Source organism: Ranitomeya imitator, chromosome 4 (assembly GCF_032444005.1).
Source record: "Ranitomeya imitator isolate aRanImi1 chromosome 4, aRanImi1.pri, whole genome shotgun sequence".
Classification (NCBI taxonomy): domain Eukaryota; kingdom Metazoa; phylum Chordata; class Amphibia; order Anura; family Dendrobatidae; genus Ranitomeya; species Ranitomeya imitator.
Window position 1 is genome coordinate 462,308,372 of NC_091285.1, and position 22,003 is coordinate 462,330,374.

A 22,003-nucleotide genomic window follows, 5' to 3' on the forward strand; every position below is an offset into this window, starting at 1 on the left:
TTACGTGATGCACAGACTGGCCGCGGCTCTCCCAGCCCAAGCGTGACAGCTTTTCTAGGGAGTAGTCAGGCACGGGTTGGGAATTAGCAGTCTGTGCTTGGACCGATCAATCCTTAACCCCTTCATGACCTTGGAATTTTTCGTTTTTCCGTGTTCGTTTTTCGCTCCCCTCCTTCCCAGAGCCATAACTTTATTTTTCCATCAATTTGGCCATGTGAGGGCTTATTTTTTGCGGGACGAGTTGTACTTTTGAACGACATCATTGGTTTTAGCATGTCGTGTACTAGAAATCGGGAAAAAAATTCCAAGTGCGGTGAAATTGCAAAAAAAGTGCAATCCCACACTTGTTTTTTGTTTGGCTTTTTTCCTAGGTTCACTAAATGCTAAAACTGACCTGCCATTATGATTCTCCAGGTCAGTACGAGTTCATAGACACCTAACATGACTAGGTTATTTTTTATCTAAGTGGTGAAAAAAAATTCCAAACTTTGCGGGGGAAAAAAAGCGCCATATTCCGATACTCGTAGCGTCTCCATTTTTCGTGATCTGGGGTCGGTTGAGGGCTTATTTTTTGCGTGCCGAGCTGGCGTTTTTAATGATAGCATTTTGGTGTAGATATGTTCTTTTGATCGCCCGTTAGTGCATTTTAATGCAATGTCGCGGCGACCTAAAAAATGTAATTCTGGCGTTTCGAATTTTTTTCTCGCTACGCCGTTTAGTGATCAGGTTAATGCTTTTTTTTAATTGATAGATCGGGCGATTCTGAGCGCGGCGATACCAAATGTGTAGATTTGATTTTTTTTTTATTGATTTATTTTGATTGGGGCGAAAGGGGGGTGATTTAAACTTTTATATATTTTTTTTTTTTTCACATTTTTTTTAACTTTTTTTTTTTATTACTTTTGCCATGCTTCAATAGCCTCCATGGGAGGCTAGAAGCAGGCACAGCACGATCGGCTCTGCTACATAGCAGCGATCTGCTGATCGCTGCTATGTAGCAGAAATGGAGGTGTGCTGTGAGCGCCGACCACAGGGTGGCGCTCAGACACCGGTGATCAGTAACCATAGAGGTCTCTAGGACCTCTATGGTTACCATCCAGACGCATCGCCGACCCCCGATCATGTGACGGGGGTCGGCGATGACGTCATTTCCGGCCGCCCGGCCGGAAGCGGTAGTTAAATGCCGCTATCTGCGTTTGACAGCAGCATTTAACTAGTTAATAGGTGCGGGCAGATCGCGATTCTGCCCGCGCCTATTACGGGCACATGTCAGCTGTGAACAGCTGACATGTCCCGGCTTTGATGCGGGCTCACCGCGGAGCCCTGCATCAAAGCAGGGGATCTGACCTCGGACGTACTATCCCGTCCGAGGTCAGATAGGGGTTAATGAGAGAATAGTGACTGTAAGAAGCACAGAAGGTACAAAAAAAAAATTACTTCACCTTGTATGACCACAGACAAACGCTTGGAATCCATGACGAAGACCAGCTCCACTGCTTGCTTCAAAAACACTCTGTCAAAGGAAAAGGAGCCAGGCAGTTACACAAAGTTGTCAAGCTCCTTCCTTAAGTACTTGAACTACACCTTTACTATTCTTCACGGCTCCCATTACACAATCGAGTTCTAGCTCAGGAGTGCAATTCTACTGACGACCTTCAAATTGGGCAAATCGCAGGTGCAAGATCCAATTCTGTTCTTAGCACTGAGTATGGAAGCCGCGTTACCGAGATATTCTATAAACTGTATTATATCTGGTCCTTCAGGGGAGGGTGCAGACATAGGAAACCTACCCCAGGTCCTATGTGGCTGCAGTAGTACTTGTTGCGGGGTCCCACTCATGGTCATTACCTAGCTTACATACCTATGTATGTTCTTCCAGTTACAGTCAATATGTATAAACATTGCGGTCTTTAAAATATGAAACGCCTTGTTGCAAGCGCTCGCCTTTTTCCCTTGGTGCAGAAAATGTCCAAGTAAAAAAAAACTGGCAAGAAAGTGGAGCTGTACCTGACATATTCCAGCCAGCGCGTGCTTTCGAGCGAAGAAAACCACCGCTCCTCTGTTTCTTCAAATGGCTCTATAATGAAAGGTAGAAGAATATTTACTCACCATTGCAACATAGCGCAGTAAGGCCACATTCACACGTTGTTTTTTATTCTGCGGGTTCTCCCGCAGCGGATTTGATAAATCTGCAGGGCAAACCCGCTGCGGTTATCCCTGCAGATTTATCGCGGTTTGTCCTGCGGGTTCCGCTGCGGGATTTACCCCTACTATTGATGCTGCATATGCAGCAATATGCAGCATCAATAGTAGTGATAAAAATAATAAAATCATGATATACTCACCCTCTGACGTCCCGATCTCCTCGGCGCTGCAGGCGGCGGTCCGGTTCCAAAGATGCTGTGCGACCAGGACCTTCGTGACGTCACGGTCATGTGACCGCGACGTCACCGAAGGTCCTGGTCGCATAGCAAACCTGAGACCGGACGGCCACGTGCAGCGCTGAGACTTCCGAGGGGGAGTATAACATGATTTTTTATTTTTATTCTTTTTTTTTTTAATACAAATATGGTTCCCGGGGCCTGGAGGAGAGTCTCCTGTCCTCCAGCCCGGGTATAACCCGCACATTATCCGCATTACTTCCCGCATGGTGGGCACAGCCCCATGCGGGAAGTAAGCGGATCAATGCACTTCTATGGGTGCAGAATCGCTGTGATTCTGCACAAAAGTGACCTGGTCCTTCTTTTTTTCCGCAGCAATTCTGCGCGGTTTTTTTCGGGTTTTTCCACATCATGTGCACTGCGGTTTCTGTTTTCCATAGGGTAACATTGTACTGTACCCTGCATGGAAAACAGCTGCGGACCCGCAGTGGCAAAATCGCCGCGGTTCCGCAGTAAAAACCGCATAGTGTGAACATGGCGTTACAGTACAATATAATGCCTATGCTATGGAGCTTTTTTGCAACAATTTTCAGAAAAACATGGCAAAAATGCTGCTTTCTTGAAAAAAAAAAACACAATAAAATCGCAACAAAAACAAACAAAATAAAAAAGGATCGCAAACAAGTAGCGTGAAAAAGGCTTAAAAAGCAACTCCTCTGCATTTATATAGGCGTTTCACAGGGGATACTTAAGGGTATGGTGTCTCAGTTTCCCTACAGGGATTTTAAAGGGAATTCTGCTCCAAAATCCACAACTGCTGCAAATACACTTTGCATAAACTTCCTGGTTCCCAAAGCATTTCTGCCTGAAATAAGGTTCTCGGCACAAGCCCATTATGTGAGATATACCCAACAGCAGCAGCAATACATATTTTCACTGCCCCAAGCCACTGGTGAACTTCTCACTCGGCCAGGACAACCCCTTTAACCACTTGATCATCCAGACCAGGAAAGATGTTTAGCCTCCGAGTCTTCCAGCCTAACTACAAGTAAAACCAGTTCTAGCAGTGCGGAATTGATACCAAAGCTCACAGAACGTTCCATCAGACAATGAACAGCTTCATCGGCCGAATCTGGGAAGTCCCTGTCATCTGAAGAACATGGAGTTCCGTCTTCACCAAATATCTAATATCCAAGATGACATCCTACTTCATGTTTTACAGCCGGATCATTATTACCTACACATTATACTTCACTATGTAATTAGGATGACATTTACAGCAATTACAATGACATCCACCTATAAAACAAATCCTAGACTATCGTTACAATTAGAAATGGCCAATAATTACTGTATGTTCAGAGCTGCGGCTTTGCCTGGCCTCGACACGAGCAGTCATGTCGGCACAGTCTGACAGGTGAAAACAAGCAGCGCACCCTCGGGATGGCCGAACAGTCCCCTGCACCTATGTTTTCCATTTGTTTGGGCCGCCATTCCAGCAGTATGAATTGGATTTTTCTGCTGCGACTCCCTTTGCATGCACGCTTTTCTTCATGGCTGCTGATAAACCATTTATAGGCAATAGTTAAGAAACAAATCTGTATATGCCAAGTACAAAAAAAGGGGCATTTGAAAGTGGTCAATGTTTCACATCCTTCTTTTTAGTATGTTCTTCCTTTCTTTTTACTTCCCACTTCATGCTTCTCTCTTTAAACCATGCCAACGCCTTCAACTTCCAAGTCAGATGTCAAGCATTTAAAAGGGACTGTCACCATGTTTTAGCCAACCCATCTAAGAGCAGCACGTTCTAGGTGCAGAGAACCATATTCCAGTGATGTGTCACTCATTGGGCTGCATGTTGTATTTTTGATTAAAAAAAAAAAAAAATCACTTTTCACTACTGCAGATCTCCATTCTCAGAATGCGGAGCTCTGTATAACACCACTGATAGGCAGAAAGCTGCCAATCATAGGTGGAGAGATATACAGAGATCATGAATATGGAGGACTACATGGAGGAAAGTTTACTAGCCCTGTAGTGATAATCTCCTGCTAATAAAATAGTGATTTTATCAAAACTACAGCAAGCAGCCCAGTAAGTGACAGCAATGTAATCAGCGTCTATGTCTCTACCTTATACTGCTCTCAGACTTTAAAGGGAATTTGTCAACAGGTTTTTGCTCCCTAAATGTTCTATTATAAGGCAGAAACAGTGCATTATAGATTCTAGTTATTACAGTGTGTGCTCTGGAGCAGCATCAGGTTGCCCGGGGGCCTTTACTGGCAGATTCCATCTACTCAGCACATTGCTGTGTACTGAAACAAGTCACCCTGAACAAACCTGTGTATAGTATTCCAGCTGAATAGATGTGCTAAATAACCTGATGAAAATAACCTGGCACTATCACTTGTGAGGCTTCACGGCAGAAACACGCAAACATATCAACCTCTGTGTGACCACCCGGCGATCAATACACATCCATGCATGGTTCACCAGCAGCAAGTAGAGGTCAGATTATGTTCTACCCCCAGGACATTCCCACTTTAAATACACTAAGTAGTAAAAAACGCCATATTCATGCACATCATGCTGTACAAACATTTGCCCTCCCATCAAAGGCAGCAAATAAAGAGGCTTTTAGGAAGAACTACACTTGGATGCCAAGAAGGTACTGGTGAGGACAGCTGGGTAAGGACATAGTGGGTATATTGTATTCTGTGCCCTTCGTAACTGCACAAGCCGCTACTTCCCAGTACATCATTCCGATTTCAACTTCATACAGTTGAATACATCTTAAAGGGAACCTGTCACCCCAAAAATCGAAGGTGAGCTAAGCCCACCAGCATCACTGGCTTATCTACAGCATTCTGTAATACTCTAGATAAGCCCCCGATATATCCTGAAAGATGAGAAAAAGAGGTTAGATTATACTCACCCAGGGGCGGTCCCGGTCCGGTTCTGGTCCGATGGGCCTCCCATCTTCTTACAATGACGTCCTCTTGTATTCATACTCCGGCACAGGCGTACTTTGTCTGCCCTGTTGAGGACAGAGCAAAGTACTGCAGTGCGCAGGCGCCCAGGCCTCTCTGACCGGACCGCGACGCCCGATGCTGATAGGCTTAGCTCACCTTCGATTTTGGGGGTGACAGGTTCCCTTTCAGGATGGGGTTAACTTGCGACTTTGGCTGTGAAACCGGTTGCACGACCAAAGATCACTCTGTGCCGCTGCCATATCACAACATAATGAAGATGAAGGAGGTTGCATTGCAATCAGCACGGCAATGTGACCATAACAAGCATAGAGCTGTCAGAAATCTAGCTCTGCATTTTGGTCACTTACTTACTGTTGTCATGGCCTCCTGCATGGGGGAATGTGACCCCGTTCACCAGCACTATGTTGTGATGTAACAGAGGCACAGTGATCTTGAATCCCATAACCTGTGTCATAGCCAAGATCGGAATGTAGTCCTCCGTCTTAAATCACCACTTTCGCATTTCTTTTATTTTCCCGCTGGAGTGGTGCTATGAATTTAAGGTCCCTGTACTTCGTCTCATACTTCCCTGCCGTCTTCCCCTTTTATCACCCTGTTCCAGTCAGTCTCCAGCAGTTTGTGACCCGCCGGATCTCTCCAGTGTTTCATGGAGCGAGCCGTAGGTCACTCTGCAATGCAAGCCTACAAGAACGTCATTCTGGCTCTCATAGACTTGCACTGAGAGCTTGTGACGTAGCTGTTGAGCTCTGGACAGTCATGGTGCCATGAGACAGGAGCGGCGCCAAAAAATTGTGAAGGAGAGTATAAAGGTACCGTCACACTAAGCGACGCTGCAGCGATACCGACAACTGTGTCGATCGCTGCAGCGTCGCTGTTTGGTCGCTGGAGAGCTGTCATACAGACAGCTCTCCAGCGACCAACGATGCCGGTAACCAGGGGAAACATCGGGTTACTAAGCGCAGGGCCGCGCTTAGTAACCCGATGTTTACCCTGGTTACCATCGTTAAAGTAAAAAAAACAACCACTACATACTTACCTACCGCTGTCTGTCCCCGGCGCTGTGCTTCTCTGCTCTGGCTGTGAGCGCCGGTCAGCCGGAAAGCAGAGCGGTGACGTCACCGCTCTGCTTTCCGGCCGCTGTGCTCACAGCCAGTACAGGAGGAGTGCAGAGAAGCAGAGCGCCGGGGACAGACAGCGGTAGGCAAGTATGTAGTGGTTGTTTTTTTTACTTTAACGATGGTAACCAGGGTAAACATCGGGTTACTAAGCGCGGCCCTGCGCTTAGTAACCCGATGTTTACCCTGGTTACCAGCGAAGACATCGCTGAATCGGCGTCACACACGGCGTCATTCAGCGATGTCAGCGGGAGATCCAGCGACGAAACAAAGTTCTGGACTTTCTTCCCCGACCAGCGACATCACAGCAGGGGCCTGATCGCTGCTGCCTGTCACACTGGACGATATCGCTAGCCAGGACGCTGCAACGTCACGGATCGCTAGCGATATCGTCTAGTGTGACGGTACCTTCAGACTGGGGACAGGGACCTTACATTAGAATCACCTCTCCAGCGCTAAAGAGAAAAAAAAACGCTGGAGTGGCGCTCTAAGCTAATAGATATAGTGATGAATCAAACAAGGAAATCTTGCACCCTGTCATATTGCTGGTCACAGAATATGGCGGCTGTCCTAGTGTGACTAATAATTAACTCAATTTCCTTGTAGTTATATACCAGTCTTACTATATGACTATAGGAGGTACACAAGGTAATATTATACACTGCTCAAAAAAAATTAAGGGAACACAAACAACAGAATATAACTTCAAGTAAATCAAACTTCTGTGAAATCAAACTGTCCACTTAGGAAGCAACACTGTGTGACAATCAATTTCACATGCTGTTGTGCAAATGAAATAGATGATGAAATTATTGGTAATTATCAAGACACTCAAAGGAGTGGTTCTGCAGGTGGGGACCACAGCCACATCTCAGTACCAATGCTTTCTGGCTGAGGTTTTGGTCACTTTTGAATGTTGGTTTTGCTTTCACACGTGTGAGTTGTAGAGTCCGTCTTATGATACCACAAGTGCCTCAGGTAGTGCAGCTCATGCAGGATAGCACATCATTGCGAGCTGTGGCAAGAAAGCTTGCTGTATCTGTCAGTGTAATGTCCAGAGGCTGGAGGTGCTACCAGGAGACAGACCAGTACACCAGGAGACGTGGAGGGGGCGGTAGGAGGGCAACAACCCAGCAGCAGGACCGCTACCTCAGCCTTTGTGCAAGGAGGAACAGGAGGAGCACTGCTAGAGCCCTGCAAAATGACCTCCAGCAGGCCACAAATGTGCATGTGTCTGCACAAACGGATAGAAACCAACTCCATGAGGATGGTCTGAGTGCCCGACGTCCAGAGATGGGGGTTGTGCTCACAGCCCAACATCGTGCAGGACGCTTTGAATTTGCCACAGAACACCAGGATTGGCAAATTCGCCACGGGCGCCCTGTGCTTTTCACAGATGAAAGCAGGTTCACGCAGCCTGCAATTTGATTTTCCACTTGGATTTTGAGCATCAATCCAACTCCAGTCCTCTGTGGGATATTAGTTGTGATTTACATTCTTCATTTTTAGGTTTTATTGTTCTTAACGCATTCCACTATGTAATGAATAAAGATTTGCAACCGGAATATTTCATTCAGTGATATCTAGGATGTGGGATTTTAGGGATCCCTTTATTTTTTTTTGAACATTGTGTGCAGAATTATTAGGCAAGTTGTATTTTAGAGGATTATTTTTATTATTGATCAACAACTATGTTCTCAATCAACCCAAAAAACTCAAATAAAGCTTAATATTTTTGGAAGTTTGAGTGGGGTTTTTTTTTTTAGATTTATCCATCTTAGGAGGATATCTGTTTGTGCAGGTAACTATTACTGTGCAGAATTATTAGGCAACTTAATAAAAACCAAATATATTCCCATCTCACTTATTTTCACCAGGTAAACCAATATAACTGCACAAAATTTATAAACAAACATTTCTGACATGCAAAAACAAAACCCCCAAAAATAGTGACCAATATAGCCACATTTCTTTATGACGACACTCAACAGCCTTCCATCCATAGATTCTGTCAGTTGCTTGATCTGTTTACGATTAACATTGCGGGCAGCAGCCACCACAGCCTCCCATACACTGTTCAGAGAGGTGTACTGTTTTCCCTCCCTGTAGATCTCCCATTTTATGATGGACCACAGGTTCTCTATGGGGTTCAGATCAGGTGAACAAGGGGCCATGTCATTATTTTTTCTTCTTTGACACCTTTACTGGCCAGCCACGCTGTGGAGTAGTTGGAGGCATGTGATGGAGCATTGTCCTGCATGAAAATCATGTTTTTCTTGAAAGATACCGACTTGTTCCTGTACCACTGCTTGAAGAAGTTGGCTTCCAGAAACTGGCAGTAGGTCTGGGAGTTGAGCTTCACTCCATCCTTAACCCGAAAAGGTCCCACAAGTTCATCTTTGATGATACCAGTCCATACCAGTACCCCACCTCCACCTTGCTGGCGTCTGAGTCGAGTGGAGCTCTCTGCCCTTTACTGATCCAGCCTCTGGCCCATCAAGAGTCACTCATTTAATCAGTCCATAAAACCTTTGAAAAGTCAGTCTTAAGATAAAACGTCAAGACTGGGCCATGAAATATCTTATGTTTCTTGTTCAAAGGTGGTCGTTTTTCATCCTTCCTTACCTTGGCCATGTCCCTGAGTATCGCACACCTTGTGCATTTTGTTACTCCAGTAACGTTGCAGCTCTGAAATATGGCAAAACTGGTGGCAAATGGCATCTTGGCAGCTTCACGCTTGATTTTTCTCAATTCATGGGCAGTTATTTTGCGCTTTTTTTGCCCAACACGCTTCTTGCGACCCCGTTGGCCATTTGCCATGAAACGCTCGATTGTTCGGTGATCACGCTTCAAAAGTTTGGCAATTTCAAGACTGCTGCATCCCTCTGCAAGACATCTCACAATTTTGGACTTTTCAGAGCCCGTCAAATCTCTCTTCTGACCCATTTTGCCAAAGGAAATTCAGTTGCCTAATAATTAAGCACACCTTATATAGGGTTTTGATGTCATTAGACAACACCCCTCCTCATTACAGAGATGCACATCATCTGATTTACTTAATTGGTAGTTGGCTCTCAAGCCTGAACAGCTTGGAGTAGGACAACATGTATCAAAAGTATCATGTGATCAAAATACCAACTTGCCTAATAATTCTGCACACAGTGTATGTTGTATCTGCAGATGTACAAAAGCTTATTAGCCAGATCAGAGGGAAACTAGATCCCTTCTAACTTCTTGGTAGCCTGTCATTAGGCCAGACAAGGAGTTCAATAAGGACAGTACAGAAGGACAAAAGTTTACCAGTTAACCTGTCCCCTCCCTATATCTCTGAACTATTCTCCCAATATCTTCCCTCACATAATCTCCGATCCTCCCAAGACCTCCTACTCTCCTCCACACTTATTTGTTCCTCACACAACCGCCTCCAAGATTTCTCCCGAATATCCCCCATCCTCTGGAATTCCATGCCTCAACATGTCTGACTATCCAACACCCTCGGATCCTTTAGACAGAACCTGAAAACCCATCTCTTCAAGAAAGCTTACAGCCTGCAATAACCTTTCTGCCGCCTCTCCATCGCCGCTGCCTCGCCCCTACCTCCTTTCTCTTCCCCACTTTCCCATAGAATGTAAGTCCGCAAGGACAGGGTCCTCTCCCCTCTGTACCAGTCTGTCACTGTAAACTTGTTTACTGTAAACGATATCTATACCTCTGTATGTAACCCCTTTCTCATGTACAGAACCATGGAATTAATGGTGCTATATAAATAAAAAATAATAATAAAAAAAAAATATCCAGTAGCAAGCCAGCTGGTATATGCATATTCAGAGATTTCATTGGTCAATAAAACCGTACGTCACTCACCGTTCACACACAGCTGCTTGAGTTTTGTAAAAGCAGACTGAATATCCTGAAGACTTGGGAGACCGTGATCCAAATCACACTTGTAAACATCGCTCCTTAAAGGGTGACTACGAGTGATCCCACCACAAATCCTGTGCAACAAAAATAAAATATTTCAGATCACCATTAGAAAGGCTGCAGATTAAATATGAGGGTTATGAACAGGGAAGGTCTCACAGATTGGACAGATCTGTATGACACAGGATCTGGGATGTACCCCTCCAGCAGCCCGGTTGCCCCCTGAACGCAGCTCACCGTTGGTCTATCTTGCGTTGCTGGTCTTTGATGCAGGACATCCTGACCAGTGCGCTGCCATTAGAGTGGTTCCAGCACCATAGCTGTAGAGAACAAAAATGACAAGATCAAGTCTTCGATCACCCGTATCTTCAGCTACAACAATGGGTGAATAAATCATCGATTTAATGATCAATAAATTATAAGCCAAAAAGTACATCATAAAATGAGTTTAGGTTATTGCCCCAAGAAGACGCCGATCAACACATACTCACTGGCAACCGTCTTCCAAAAAACGAGTAAGAATACTGCTTCAGATCCATATCGGCCAGAGAGGAGGGGACGACAAAATACTCTGGAAGGCTACAACGAAATACAAATATTACAAGATTAACGGATGGCCCTTACTAGGAACCAGTGCGACAAACGTGTGCGGTGTGCATGGACGTGACGGACGGAACACAAACGACTGAAGACCGAGACAGGATTATTTTTAATGCGAAATCACAACAGACAACACTTTTCATACTGATGTGTTATCACTAAGAATTTATCTCATCCATGAATACATCAAATATGTTCCTGAACCACAAGAAGAATCATTGCATGCATGTCTAGTGTCACGATACCAGCCTATAGGTATACAAGCCCCTGTACAAAGCAATACTAGGTGGGCAGATACTGGGCATACTTTGTAGAATCAGCACTTTTACATATTAACTTTGCATTTGCTTTGGCGTTAATAATTTATGCGATTCCGTAAGAGAAGATGATGAAATCTCTCTTTAAATGTCCTATTTGCAAATGGGTGTAGTTACTACAGATCTGTACTTAGGAGACTCCTAAAACTGGAGCAGCAGCTTTCACTACCAATAGTTCACCAATGTGGCCATAGAAAGTCAGATAATAAAGCACTAAATCACACCAAGCTCCATACTTCCCCTCTCACCCATCATAGCGCTGTATAGCAAGTGCCAACGGAACCTGGAAAGGGATGTGGCCCGCAGAACCGAGAGTCATTCTGCTGCCAGGACTGTTTGTGCACATGAAAAAACTAAGCATAAAGGTCTTTGGAAAAATGGGACATCATTAAATTATAATCATCAGCAGAACTAAACATAAACAGGTCAAATCTGCACTAAAGGAGGGAAGAGGGCGTCCCGGCCATAGGTTGTGTCACGACGTACTCCTCTATCACAAGCACGGACGTTGGGACTCCTCTTGAGCGCAGCAGATTGACGAGCTTAACATCCGTCGAGAATTATGCCGCTAATTAATTCCCCAACAATGAAAGCAGACAAATGGTGCCTGCCAATGACTGCCTGCTGTACATTACACTGAGAACCTTGCTGCGTGGCTATGTGATAATAAACCAGGACTCGGCGCTGTATTCGGTCATTTGTTCATATAAAGGGGCATGTGGTAGAAACCAAGATGCTTAAAATAGACATCCCTAAGTGGCTTAGCGTTAATCTGTCTTCCAGAGCACCCTTTATAAGTCGGGATACTGGGTAACGACGGACGCAATCAGAACGCACAGCACTATGTGCATGGCCACAACACCACTGGCCTAGCACTTTACACAATGCTACACACTATAGATTACCTTGCCTAACAAAAACTTACATCACGGAAGAAGCAGCTGGAATAACAAGACAATACGGTCACAAAGGCAATGGTGCTCGCCTGGTATGGTCATGTGACCACAACCACTAAAAAGCTGCTGCTAACCCGCGGCAAAGATAACAGAAACGGAATAATTGGGTTCATTCTGTGCTGCCGATAACAAGGATGGAAGAGAAGAATGGTGTCTAAAGGTACCTTCACACTGAGTGACTTTAGAACAATAGCGATCCATGACGTTGCAGCGTCCTGGATAGTGATATCGTTGTGTTTGACACGCAGCAGCGATCAGGATCCTGCTGCGACATCGCTGGTCGGAGCTAGAAGGCCAGAACTTTATTTTGTCGCTGGATCACCTGCTGACATCGCTGAATCGGCGTGTGTGACGCCGATTCAGCGATGTCTTTACTTGTAACCAGGGTAAACATCAGGTTCTTAAGCGCGGGGCCGCGCTTAGTAACCCGATATTTACCCTGGTTACCATTGTAAATGTAAAAAAAAAAAAAAAAAAAAAAAACACTACATACTTACATTCTGGTGTCTGTCGCGTCCCCCGGCGTCCGCTTCCCTGCACTCCTCCTGCATCAGCGTCGGCTGGCCGTAATCAGAGCACAGCGGTGACGTTACCGCTGTGCTTTAAGGCCGGCGCTTACACAGTGCAGGGAAGCTGAAGGCGGGGCACGCGACAGACATCGGAATGTAAGTGTGTAGTGTTTTTTTTTTTTACATTTACAATGGTAACCAGGGTAAACATCGGGTTACTAAGCGCGGCCCTGCGCTTAGTAACCCGATGTTTACCCTGGTTACCAGGGGACTTCGGCATCGTTGGTCGCTGGAGAGCTGTCTGTGTGACAGCTTTCCAGCGACCACACAACGACGAAACAGAGACGCTGCAGCGATCGGCATCGTTGTCTTTATCGCTGCAGCGTCGCTTAATGTGACGGTACCTTAAGAATGCGGTTTATCAGTCATCGAGATTCGAAGTTCCAAACTTCACAAATTGATGTAAACACTTTTATGCCCAAAAAGGACAAAAGTATTCTCGGAGCAATTCCTTTATTGGCTAACCAGAAAACATACATTTGCACGCTTTCACAGTAGGGGTGTCCTGAAGAAGGAGCCCCTGAGCTCTGAAAGCTTGCAAATATAATTTTTCAGGTTAGCCAATAAGAAGTATGACTTCGAGAATACTTTTGCCATTTTTGGGCACAGTACCACAATATAATAATTATTTTTTTTATTGTACATTAAACTCTACAAATAAATTGATATGTAGGTATTGGTTGCAAGTATGCCGAAAAGAGGATGATCCCAATCCTCCAGAAGATCCAAAAGTGAAGAGAGCGACAACACCATCCACAGCAGCAAAAAGGATCTCTTCTTTATTAGTACATCACATAATACAGGGACACAGCAACGTTTCGACCTTACACCGTTATCGAGACTAACCACCCAAATTCCTGGATACCATTTTGCTCTTCCATCTTTGTTGATCGGCAGCGCAGAATTAACCCAATTCTTCCATTTCTGTTGATCAGGAGACCCGTGCCTAGTCAGGACACCATGATTCATATACAGATCTTGAAAGTCGGACACACGAAACCAGACTTTGTCAAACATGCACATAATATCCCCTATTAATTTTGGGACCTCAAGAGTATCTGTCACCAGGTTTTTGCCGCCTAATCAGAGAACAACATAATGTAGGGGCAGAGACCCAAATTCCAGCATTGTGTCACTCACTGGGTCTCTGTCCCTACATCATGCTGGTCTCAGATGGGATAGCAAAAAAAAAAAAAAAAACAGCTGGCAAGATTCCCTTTAAAGGGAACCTGTCACCCCGAAAATCGCAGGTGAGGTAAGCCCACCGGCATCAGGGGCTTATCTACAGCATTCTGTAATGCTGTAGATAAGCCCCCGATGTTACCTGAAAAAGGAGAAAAAGATGTTAGATTATACTCACCCAGGGGCGGTCCCGCTGCTGGTCAGGTCGGATGGGCGTCTCCGGTCCGCTGCGGCGCCTCCCATCTTCATTACAAGACGTCCTCTTCTGATCTTCAGCCACGGCTCCGGCGCAGGCGTATTTTGCTCTGCCCTGTTGAGGGCAGACAAAGTACTGCAGTGCGCAGGCGCCGGGCCTCTGAACTTTCCGGCGCCTGCGCACTGCAGTACTATCCTCTGCCCTCAACAGGGCAGAGCAAAGTACGCCTGTGCCGGAGCCGTGGCTGAAGATCAGAAGAGGACGTCTTGTAATGAAGATGGGAGGCGCCGCAGCGGACCAGAGACGCCCATCCGACCTGACCAGCAGCGGGACCGCCCCTGGGTGAGTATAATATAACGTCTTTTTCTCCTTTTTCAGGTAACATCGGGGGCTTATCTACAGCATTACAGAATGCATTACAGAATGCTGTAGATAAGCCCCTGATGCCGGTGGGCTTACCTCACCCGCGATTTTCGGGGTGACAGTTTCCCTTTAAATAAAGTTTGGGTGATCTTTCTCCAGCCCAAGGGCAGAGTCCCGGCTTTGCAGTGCTTGGGCCGCCAGCCTCGGCTTTGTAATCTCTTCTTGTTCTGTAAGCACGCGTACGTAGCGTTCAATACGGAGTGTGGAGGCGTATGCAGTGAAAGTTTACGTCCTGGCACCAGTGCCAGCATCAAAATGTACTTTGTATGGAGAGTTAGCTTGCGACTTCTAAGAAGGACGGCATAAATATCCAAAAGGCCCATGGCGTAATAAAGGTTCCCCACCCCTGATCTATAGGGTTATATTTAAAGTTAATCTATACCATTTCATTTTTATATGAACACATACCTTTTTGAAATCATGTACCCCTCATTTACTGAGCAAACTCTCCATTCAGAAGCCCCCGTTCTTTTGATCTCTCTGTCCCAGTCGGAATAGGTTTCAAACATCGGAGTTTTGGGACCCGTACCTCCTCCTCCAGGATCTACCCCATTCGTTCTGTCTCCTGTAAACAGAATTTGACGTTTTACTTCAGGAAAGACAAATATCATAAGTTAGATAGAGTGTGACACAAATACAAAGTTATAAAGAGGGGGAAAGACAACGCCAGCGATCGCGGCAAGACTTAGGAATAATCACTGGAAGAGGGGAACAGAACACGGGGTAAATATAAACCAAACGCGTGAAGGGTTGGAAAAAATACTGTAAGGAAACATTAATAAAATGTAAAACCTGAGGACCAAGAAGAAGAATTCTCGGGCTCTGGATCTACAGCCACACGGCTTCAGGGGTTTGTTGGATTGTTACAATAAATTAAGTTTAAATATCAATAAATAGAAAATTTAAAAAAAATAACTAAGTTTTTATTGCATTCTCCTCATAAAAAAAGAAAACTGTAGTACATGACGATTCATCGCACACAGATGTGCTGTACAGGATATTACTTATAGAAGTAAAAAAGTGCAGCTCTTACTTAAAGGGGTTTTCTGGCTTTGTAAAATTTTGAGTCCCCGGCTGCAGTCTATTTAATAAAAAAAACAAACAAACAACTGGGCGAGTCACCATCCCCAGGTTCAGAGCAGAGTGTCCACCGCTGCCACTGATGTCCGTTATTGCCTGCCGGGCTGACACCACATCGACTAGTCTGCAGCCGACCATTGAGCTCTGTTTTTTGGTACAATGCTAGTGATGCAGTGTCAGCACTGCACACACTGAAAGCAGCGATCGCGGCTCTGCTGGACACAGATATTGCGGCTTTTTTTTCCTCTAGAAAATAATCTGTCCTTTTCAATAAACCTTTGCACCCAGAAGAAATTTAAGTAAACAGAAAATACCTTTAAAAAAAAAGCAAAAATACCCATTATAATCTCCTGTAGATAGAAAAAAAAAAGCGCAGGAGAACGAAGAAACCAACAAATTAGAACAAAAAATACATAAAACTACTTTATCAGTGCGATTATCTGCTATTTCGCAAGGGCATATTTAAGAGAAGAAAAATGGAGCACTGATCCAGGTTTGTTAGTATTTTCAGACAACATACGGCAACCCTGTTGTAAAATCTACATTTTTATCAAATATTCATGCAATATTAATTACTTGGACCACAAAATTTTATCTCAGGAGTTCACCGTGTCCAATAGAACGACATAGAGGGGAGTGGGCAACCTTATTTTTCAATCTATGGAGTGCATCATTGGCAGAGGTCATTAGATCCAATGTCCATATAGAAAGAAGAGACAAGAAGAGGAGCACAGATTACCATGTTTGAGGATTATGTGGTTTTCATCAACACCGATTGGCTCAACTCTGTAGGCTTATTTATTTTACTCACTTACAGTATAGCGCACCATTGGTCTCGCAGCGCTTTACAGACATTATCACTGTCCCCGTTGGGGCTCACAATCTACATTCCCTATCAGTAGGTCTTTGGAATGTGGGAGGAAACCGGAGAACCAGGGGAGAACATACAAACTCCTTGCAGATATTGTCCTTGATGGGATTTTTACCCAGGATCACAGCGCTGAAAAATTGCAGTGCTAACCACTGAGCCACCGTGTTGATTCTGCCATTTCATAACATGAGCACTTTCAGTCATTTTCTTATTAAAATTATATCTAGGTTTTTAAAAATTGTGAAAGGTGAATGGTAGCATGTAAATGAGTGGCATATATGTCTATATGCACAGCAGGCCGCTGGCATGAGATACCTGTGCACAGATTATTGTTTCATTTATCTGGAAAGTCTTCATATAAAATCAACCATCTTGATAGAGTGCACTCTGATATCGCAGCTTCTGTATATACTATACCAAGTAATTGCTGGTTATTTGTATGAATGTGATCAAGTGCTCAGTATCTTGTGTTTTTTAATGCACATTGTAAGACCATGCATATTAGTGAAATACTGATTGCAGCGCCAGCTGTACACATACATACTACATCGTAACCTACCTTGATTATGATACATCTTGGCAACATACTCAAAAGCGAAAAGTAGCTGAAGATCTGTTGGCTGAGAGTAGTGCGCTAAGGCGAGACAAACCTGAGGCACAAGAGACAAACACTGTCAAAATCAGAAAATAGAAGAATGACCAACACAGGACAACTACGGTAAATGCTATTCTTTTCAGCAGTAACATCAATGTAAAATGCCACTTTTTAATGACTCCTCAGAATTCTTAACATTTTGTATATTTCGCTAATAAACCTACTTTGCACTGAGGCTTGAACAACTGACTGCAGCTCTATATATTCACTAGGAAAAGCAGAGACGCAGCGGCTGACTGTCCCAGCAGTTGTCTAAAGAACCATCACCAAGGAGGTTTGTATTTGCTAAACCTGTCTAAATCCGCGTATGGATGCAAGGGCAAATAAACTACCGGTCGCCATCATCCCTGGGTTCCAGCATCGGTCCAATCCTCTTCTGGGTGACATGACTTATATTCCCACTTGACGGATCACGCTGAGCCAGAAGTCACTTTTACAATACAAATCTATGGAACGTCAGAATTAATCTACATGGACTTACACCAACAGTGACTTCTGACTCACACGTAGAACCCAGAGTGATCCGGCAAATCGCAATAAGTCACGCAGGTGAGAAGAGGACCGGAGCGGCGCTGGAAAGCACTACATACGTAGCACTCCTGAGAGCAGTTTTAAGTTGATGTCTAAGACTTTTATATTGTTGGCCTATCCTTAGCAAAGGTCATCAATATCTGATCAATGGGGGTGCAACACCTGACAGCCCCACCAAATAGCCAGACCCCATGCCGGCCATATGTACCGAGATGTGTAGCTGCACGGCCCTGTCAACAGACTAGTGGCTGCGGCCGGGTACTGCACATGTGCTTCCTATCGAGTCGAATAGGGGGTGGTTGTGCAGTACTTGGAATGGCCACTGTTCTGATGACAGCGCTGTGCAGCTACACACCGGGATAAGCTGATCTGCAGGGGTGCCGGGCGTCGTAACTCACCCCGATCAGATATTGATATATAATCTATCCTAAGTATAAAAGTCCTGGACAAACCCTTAATAAAAAACAGTTAGCCAGGATCCTCTCCCCTCTGTACCAGTCTGTCATTATAGATATTGTTTCCAGTAAACAAATTTACAACTCTGTATGTAATCCCTTCTCATGTAAAGCACCAAGGAATTAATGGTGCTATATAAATAAATATTTATTATTATGATTAAGTCATAATCACCAACAGTCCTGAAACCTGTGCAGAAATCATTGTGGTGGATGATGAGGATTGCAGCTTACTTGGATCTGTGCAGGGCATTGGTGTACAAAAAATAGCGATAGTGCCGCACTGCAAGGAATCACCGAGATGCCCAAATCTAACGAGAACCTGTATTGTGACAGTTTCCAATAAGCTAAAATGGCATTCCACATCTCTTTTCAGCTGGAAAGTATTACTATAAAGGATCCAAACGTCTGACTGATAGAAATTATCTAGGGCTGATTAGGCCAATACGTGATACGAGACCTTAGATTCTAGATTTCACAAAACACGCTAATGTAATTGATGTCAGGCCTCATGCAAACATTCCTATTTTTGACATATATAATAAAACGGTATGCGCGTCATCCGTATCTGATCAGTGGGCATTAGTGTTTTTCACATATGGAGAAATGACAAAACGTCTCTCCTTAGTGATAATTACGGACATCACACAGACTGTATGCATCGCTTTTCATTTGTGCTGCTGATTAAAAACGGATGCGTCTCTGATTTTAGCATGGACATGGTCTGTAAAAAGACACGGACATGAGTATTTTTTTCAGTGAAAAACACGTACATCCGAATGTGGCTTTAGGGAATAAAAAAAACAAAAACATTACGGTATCAAATTAAACGGTCAAGGTTTAGACTTTATAGCACATCATTTCTGACAGATTGGGCGAAAGGAAGAGACAACCACAGAGAAGACATTTTCTGAGCCCGTCCTGAAGTCACAAGCTGCAGGCTATACATCGCTGTATTAGCTAGAAGCATTTACAATAGTTTTTACAATTTCTTCAATAAAGTGACTCCAAATGTGAGTATTCAGGTGAGGAACATATCAGTGACGGTGACAAACATGGAGGCTGTCCCAGGTTCCTAATGTGGTCACTCAGTGGTGAGACCTTCTCCTCTTCAACACTAGGGTTATGGTTTGGAACGTTACCAGGTCAACATCAGCAGAAAGTTGCTATGATTCTAGGTGGATTTCCTCTGCACTATAAGGCTACTTTCACACTAGCGTTAACTGCAATCCGTCACAATGTGTCGTTTTGCAGAAAAAACGCATCCTGCAAAAGTGTTTGCAGGATGCGTTTTTTCTCCATTGACTAACATTACGCGACGCATTGCGACGGATTGCCACACGTCGCAACCATCGCGCGACGGTTGCGCCGTGTTTCGGCCGACCGTCGGCCGCAAAAAACGTTCCATGTAACATTTTTTGCAGCCGACGGACCGTCTTTTCCGACCGCGCATGCGCGGCCGGAACTCCTCCCCCACCTCCCCGCACCTCACAATGGGGCAGCGGATGCGCTGAAAAGCAGCATCCGCTGCACCCGTTGTGCGGCGGAGGCAACGCTAGCGTCGGTAACCTCGGCCCGACGCACTGCGACGGGCCGGGCCCGACGCTAGTGTGAAAGAAGCCTAAGAAAATTTTAGCAGGCTGCTCATGAACCTTTGTCTAGGCCCTAGACATCTGGTCCATGCACACTGTTTGCAGAGTATGCAACCTGACATGCTCCTAGTGAGTATGCTAAATGAGTCCAAAGACCACCATGTATCAATCTAAAAAAAAAAAAAAAAAAAAAAAAAAAAAAAGTGTACCAAAACGTTATGGGAATTAAGGCTTAAAGAAAACCAAATTGTGAATTCTCCCTAGCATCATATGCACAATGGCATAGTCATTACTGCCTATAGAGGGATTAAGATTTAATACTGCCAGAAGATATAAAATTAAACTATTATTAGAAAATTCAGTTTAAAAGAAAGGTTGTATGGTTGTTGTAATAGACTACTGCGTGACAATACTGTGGGCTTACTTCCACATTGCACTCTATGGCCAGGATGCTCTACTACATGACAATACTGTGGGCTTACTTCCACATTGCCCTCTATGGCCAGAATGCTCTACCACTTGACAATACTGTGGGCTTACTTCCACATTGCACTCTATGGCCAGGATTCTTTACTACGTGACAATACTGTGGGCTTACTTCCACATTGCCCTCTATGGCCAGAATGCTCTACTACGTGACAATACTGTGGGCTTACTTCCACATTGCCCTCTACGGCCAGAATGCTCTACTACGTGACAATACTGTGGGCTTACTTCCACATTGCCCTCTATGGCCAGAATGCTCTACCACTTGACAATACTGTGGGCTTACTTCCACATTGCACTCTATGGCCAGGATTCTCTACTACGTGACAATACTGTGGGCTTACTTCCACATTGCCCTCTATGGCCAGAATGCTCTACCACTTGACAATATTGTGGGCTTACTTCCACATTGCACTCTATGGCCAGGATTCTTTACTACGTGACAATACTGTGGGCTTACTTCTATATTGCAATCTATGACCAGGATTCTCTGTAGAGAAAAATAAGTGTGTCCCATCAGTTCTGGGAATCGTGGAAAACTCATTCATTCCTAACTCAAGCTTGGTTATAGTGATTCAGTATATGCAAGCCATATAGGAAGTTTTCAGGAAGTACAAAAAAAAATGACTAATTCTGTTTGTCACCCTTTCCTGAACTCAAAAAATATCAGTTTGGAAAGTCTGATTGAGCAAGTGGACGGCACTTATCTGCCAGAGAAAATCTCGTCCTACGCAATTTCCAGAAAAAAAATGAAGTTTTTACTATTCAGTGAATGAGTCTTATATGTAGCTGAGAACTGAAATGAAGTCCAGGAAAGGAATTGGCAGCTACGTGGCTTTTCACACTACGTCAGGCACAGGTGTCCACGCTCTCCATATACACAGAGCACCGAGGACAGTCAGCATTCAGAAACATCCTAACACACGAGAGTCTTGTACCCTCGTGAGCTCATGTACTGAGAGATCACTCACTGCTATTAATGGGGTTGTCTGCAATAGACAACCACTTGACATCCCTTTTTTTAGGGCCCACCTGGCTACAGTGACTATTAGTTTAACCGAGGGCAAAATTCAGCATCAATCAATGGCATCTGTATTCAAGTCAAATCTCTCTATCCCAATGTAATTATCTGGAATTTGCCTTGCTGACTGAATAAGACTTCCGTCCGTGTGTTCTCCAATACAAAAAAAAAAAATATATATAATAATAATATTATATATATATACGCCATCCAGGCAATAAAGTCCACATTTTTCTTTATTTTTTGCGCTGCTTCTCTTTTTTTCTTCATATCGCTGGAAGTCATTGGACTACTGACTGGGGAAGCTTTGCACTTTATCAGGTATTTTGTAGATGCTGCTCCAATTTTTACACACACACATACATACATACATACATACATATACACATATAATAGTCGGCCGTATTATTGAGGGTTGCCCCTTATAAAATACACCTGGGACAAATATAACAAAACCTAAAAAGTCAAGAGTAATAGGCTATATTCACAATTTCAGAGGCACAGTTATACTTTCATGTGAAGATGAAAAAAATCTGTATATTTCCAGGAAAAAACAGTACCTTGGTAGACACTGATCTTAAGAGCATTGATCTACAATGTAGACGTGCCTGCTTTTATAGTGCAGTCCATTCACTTCAATGAGTTGCAATGCCACATAG

General features: G+C 44.3%; 1 protein-coding gene across 1 annotated transcript in view; it reads right to left on the reverse strand.

Moving 5' to 3' along the window:
• Window positions 1-22,003, reverse strand: part of MTMR10 (myotubularin related protein 10) — a 125,197-nt gene that overhangs the window by 25,100 nt on the left and 78,094 nt on the right. The window contains exons 6-12 of the mRNA XM_069765823.1: window positions 17,164-17,254; window positions 15,062-15,218; window positions 10,902-10,989; window positions 10,648-10,730; window positions 10,354-10,484; window positions 2,008-2,077; window positions 1,443-1,513 (exon numbers count right to left, since the gene is read on the reverse strand). Coding sequence (XP_069621924.1) covers window positions 1,443-1,513; window positions 2,008-2,077; window positions 10,354-10,484; window positions 10,648-10,730; window positions 10,902-10,989; window positions 15,062-15,218; window positions 17,164-17,254 — 691 coding nt within the window. The remainder of the gene's footprint in view (window positions 1-1,442; window positions 1,514-2,007; window positions 2,078-10,353; window positions 10,485-10,647; window positions 10,731-10,901; window positions 10,990-15,061; window positions 15,219-17,163; window positions 17,255-22,003) is intronic.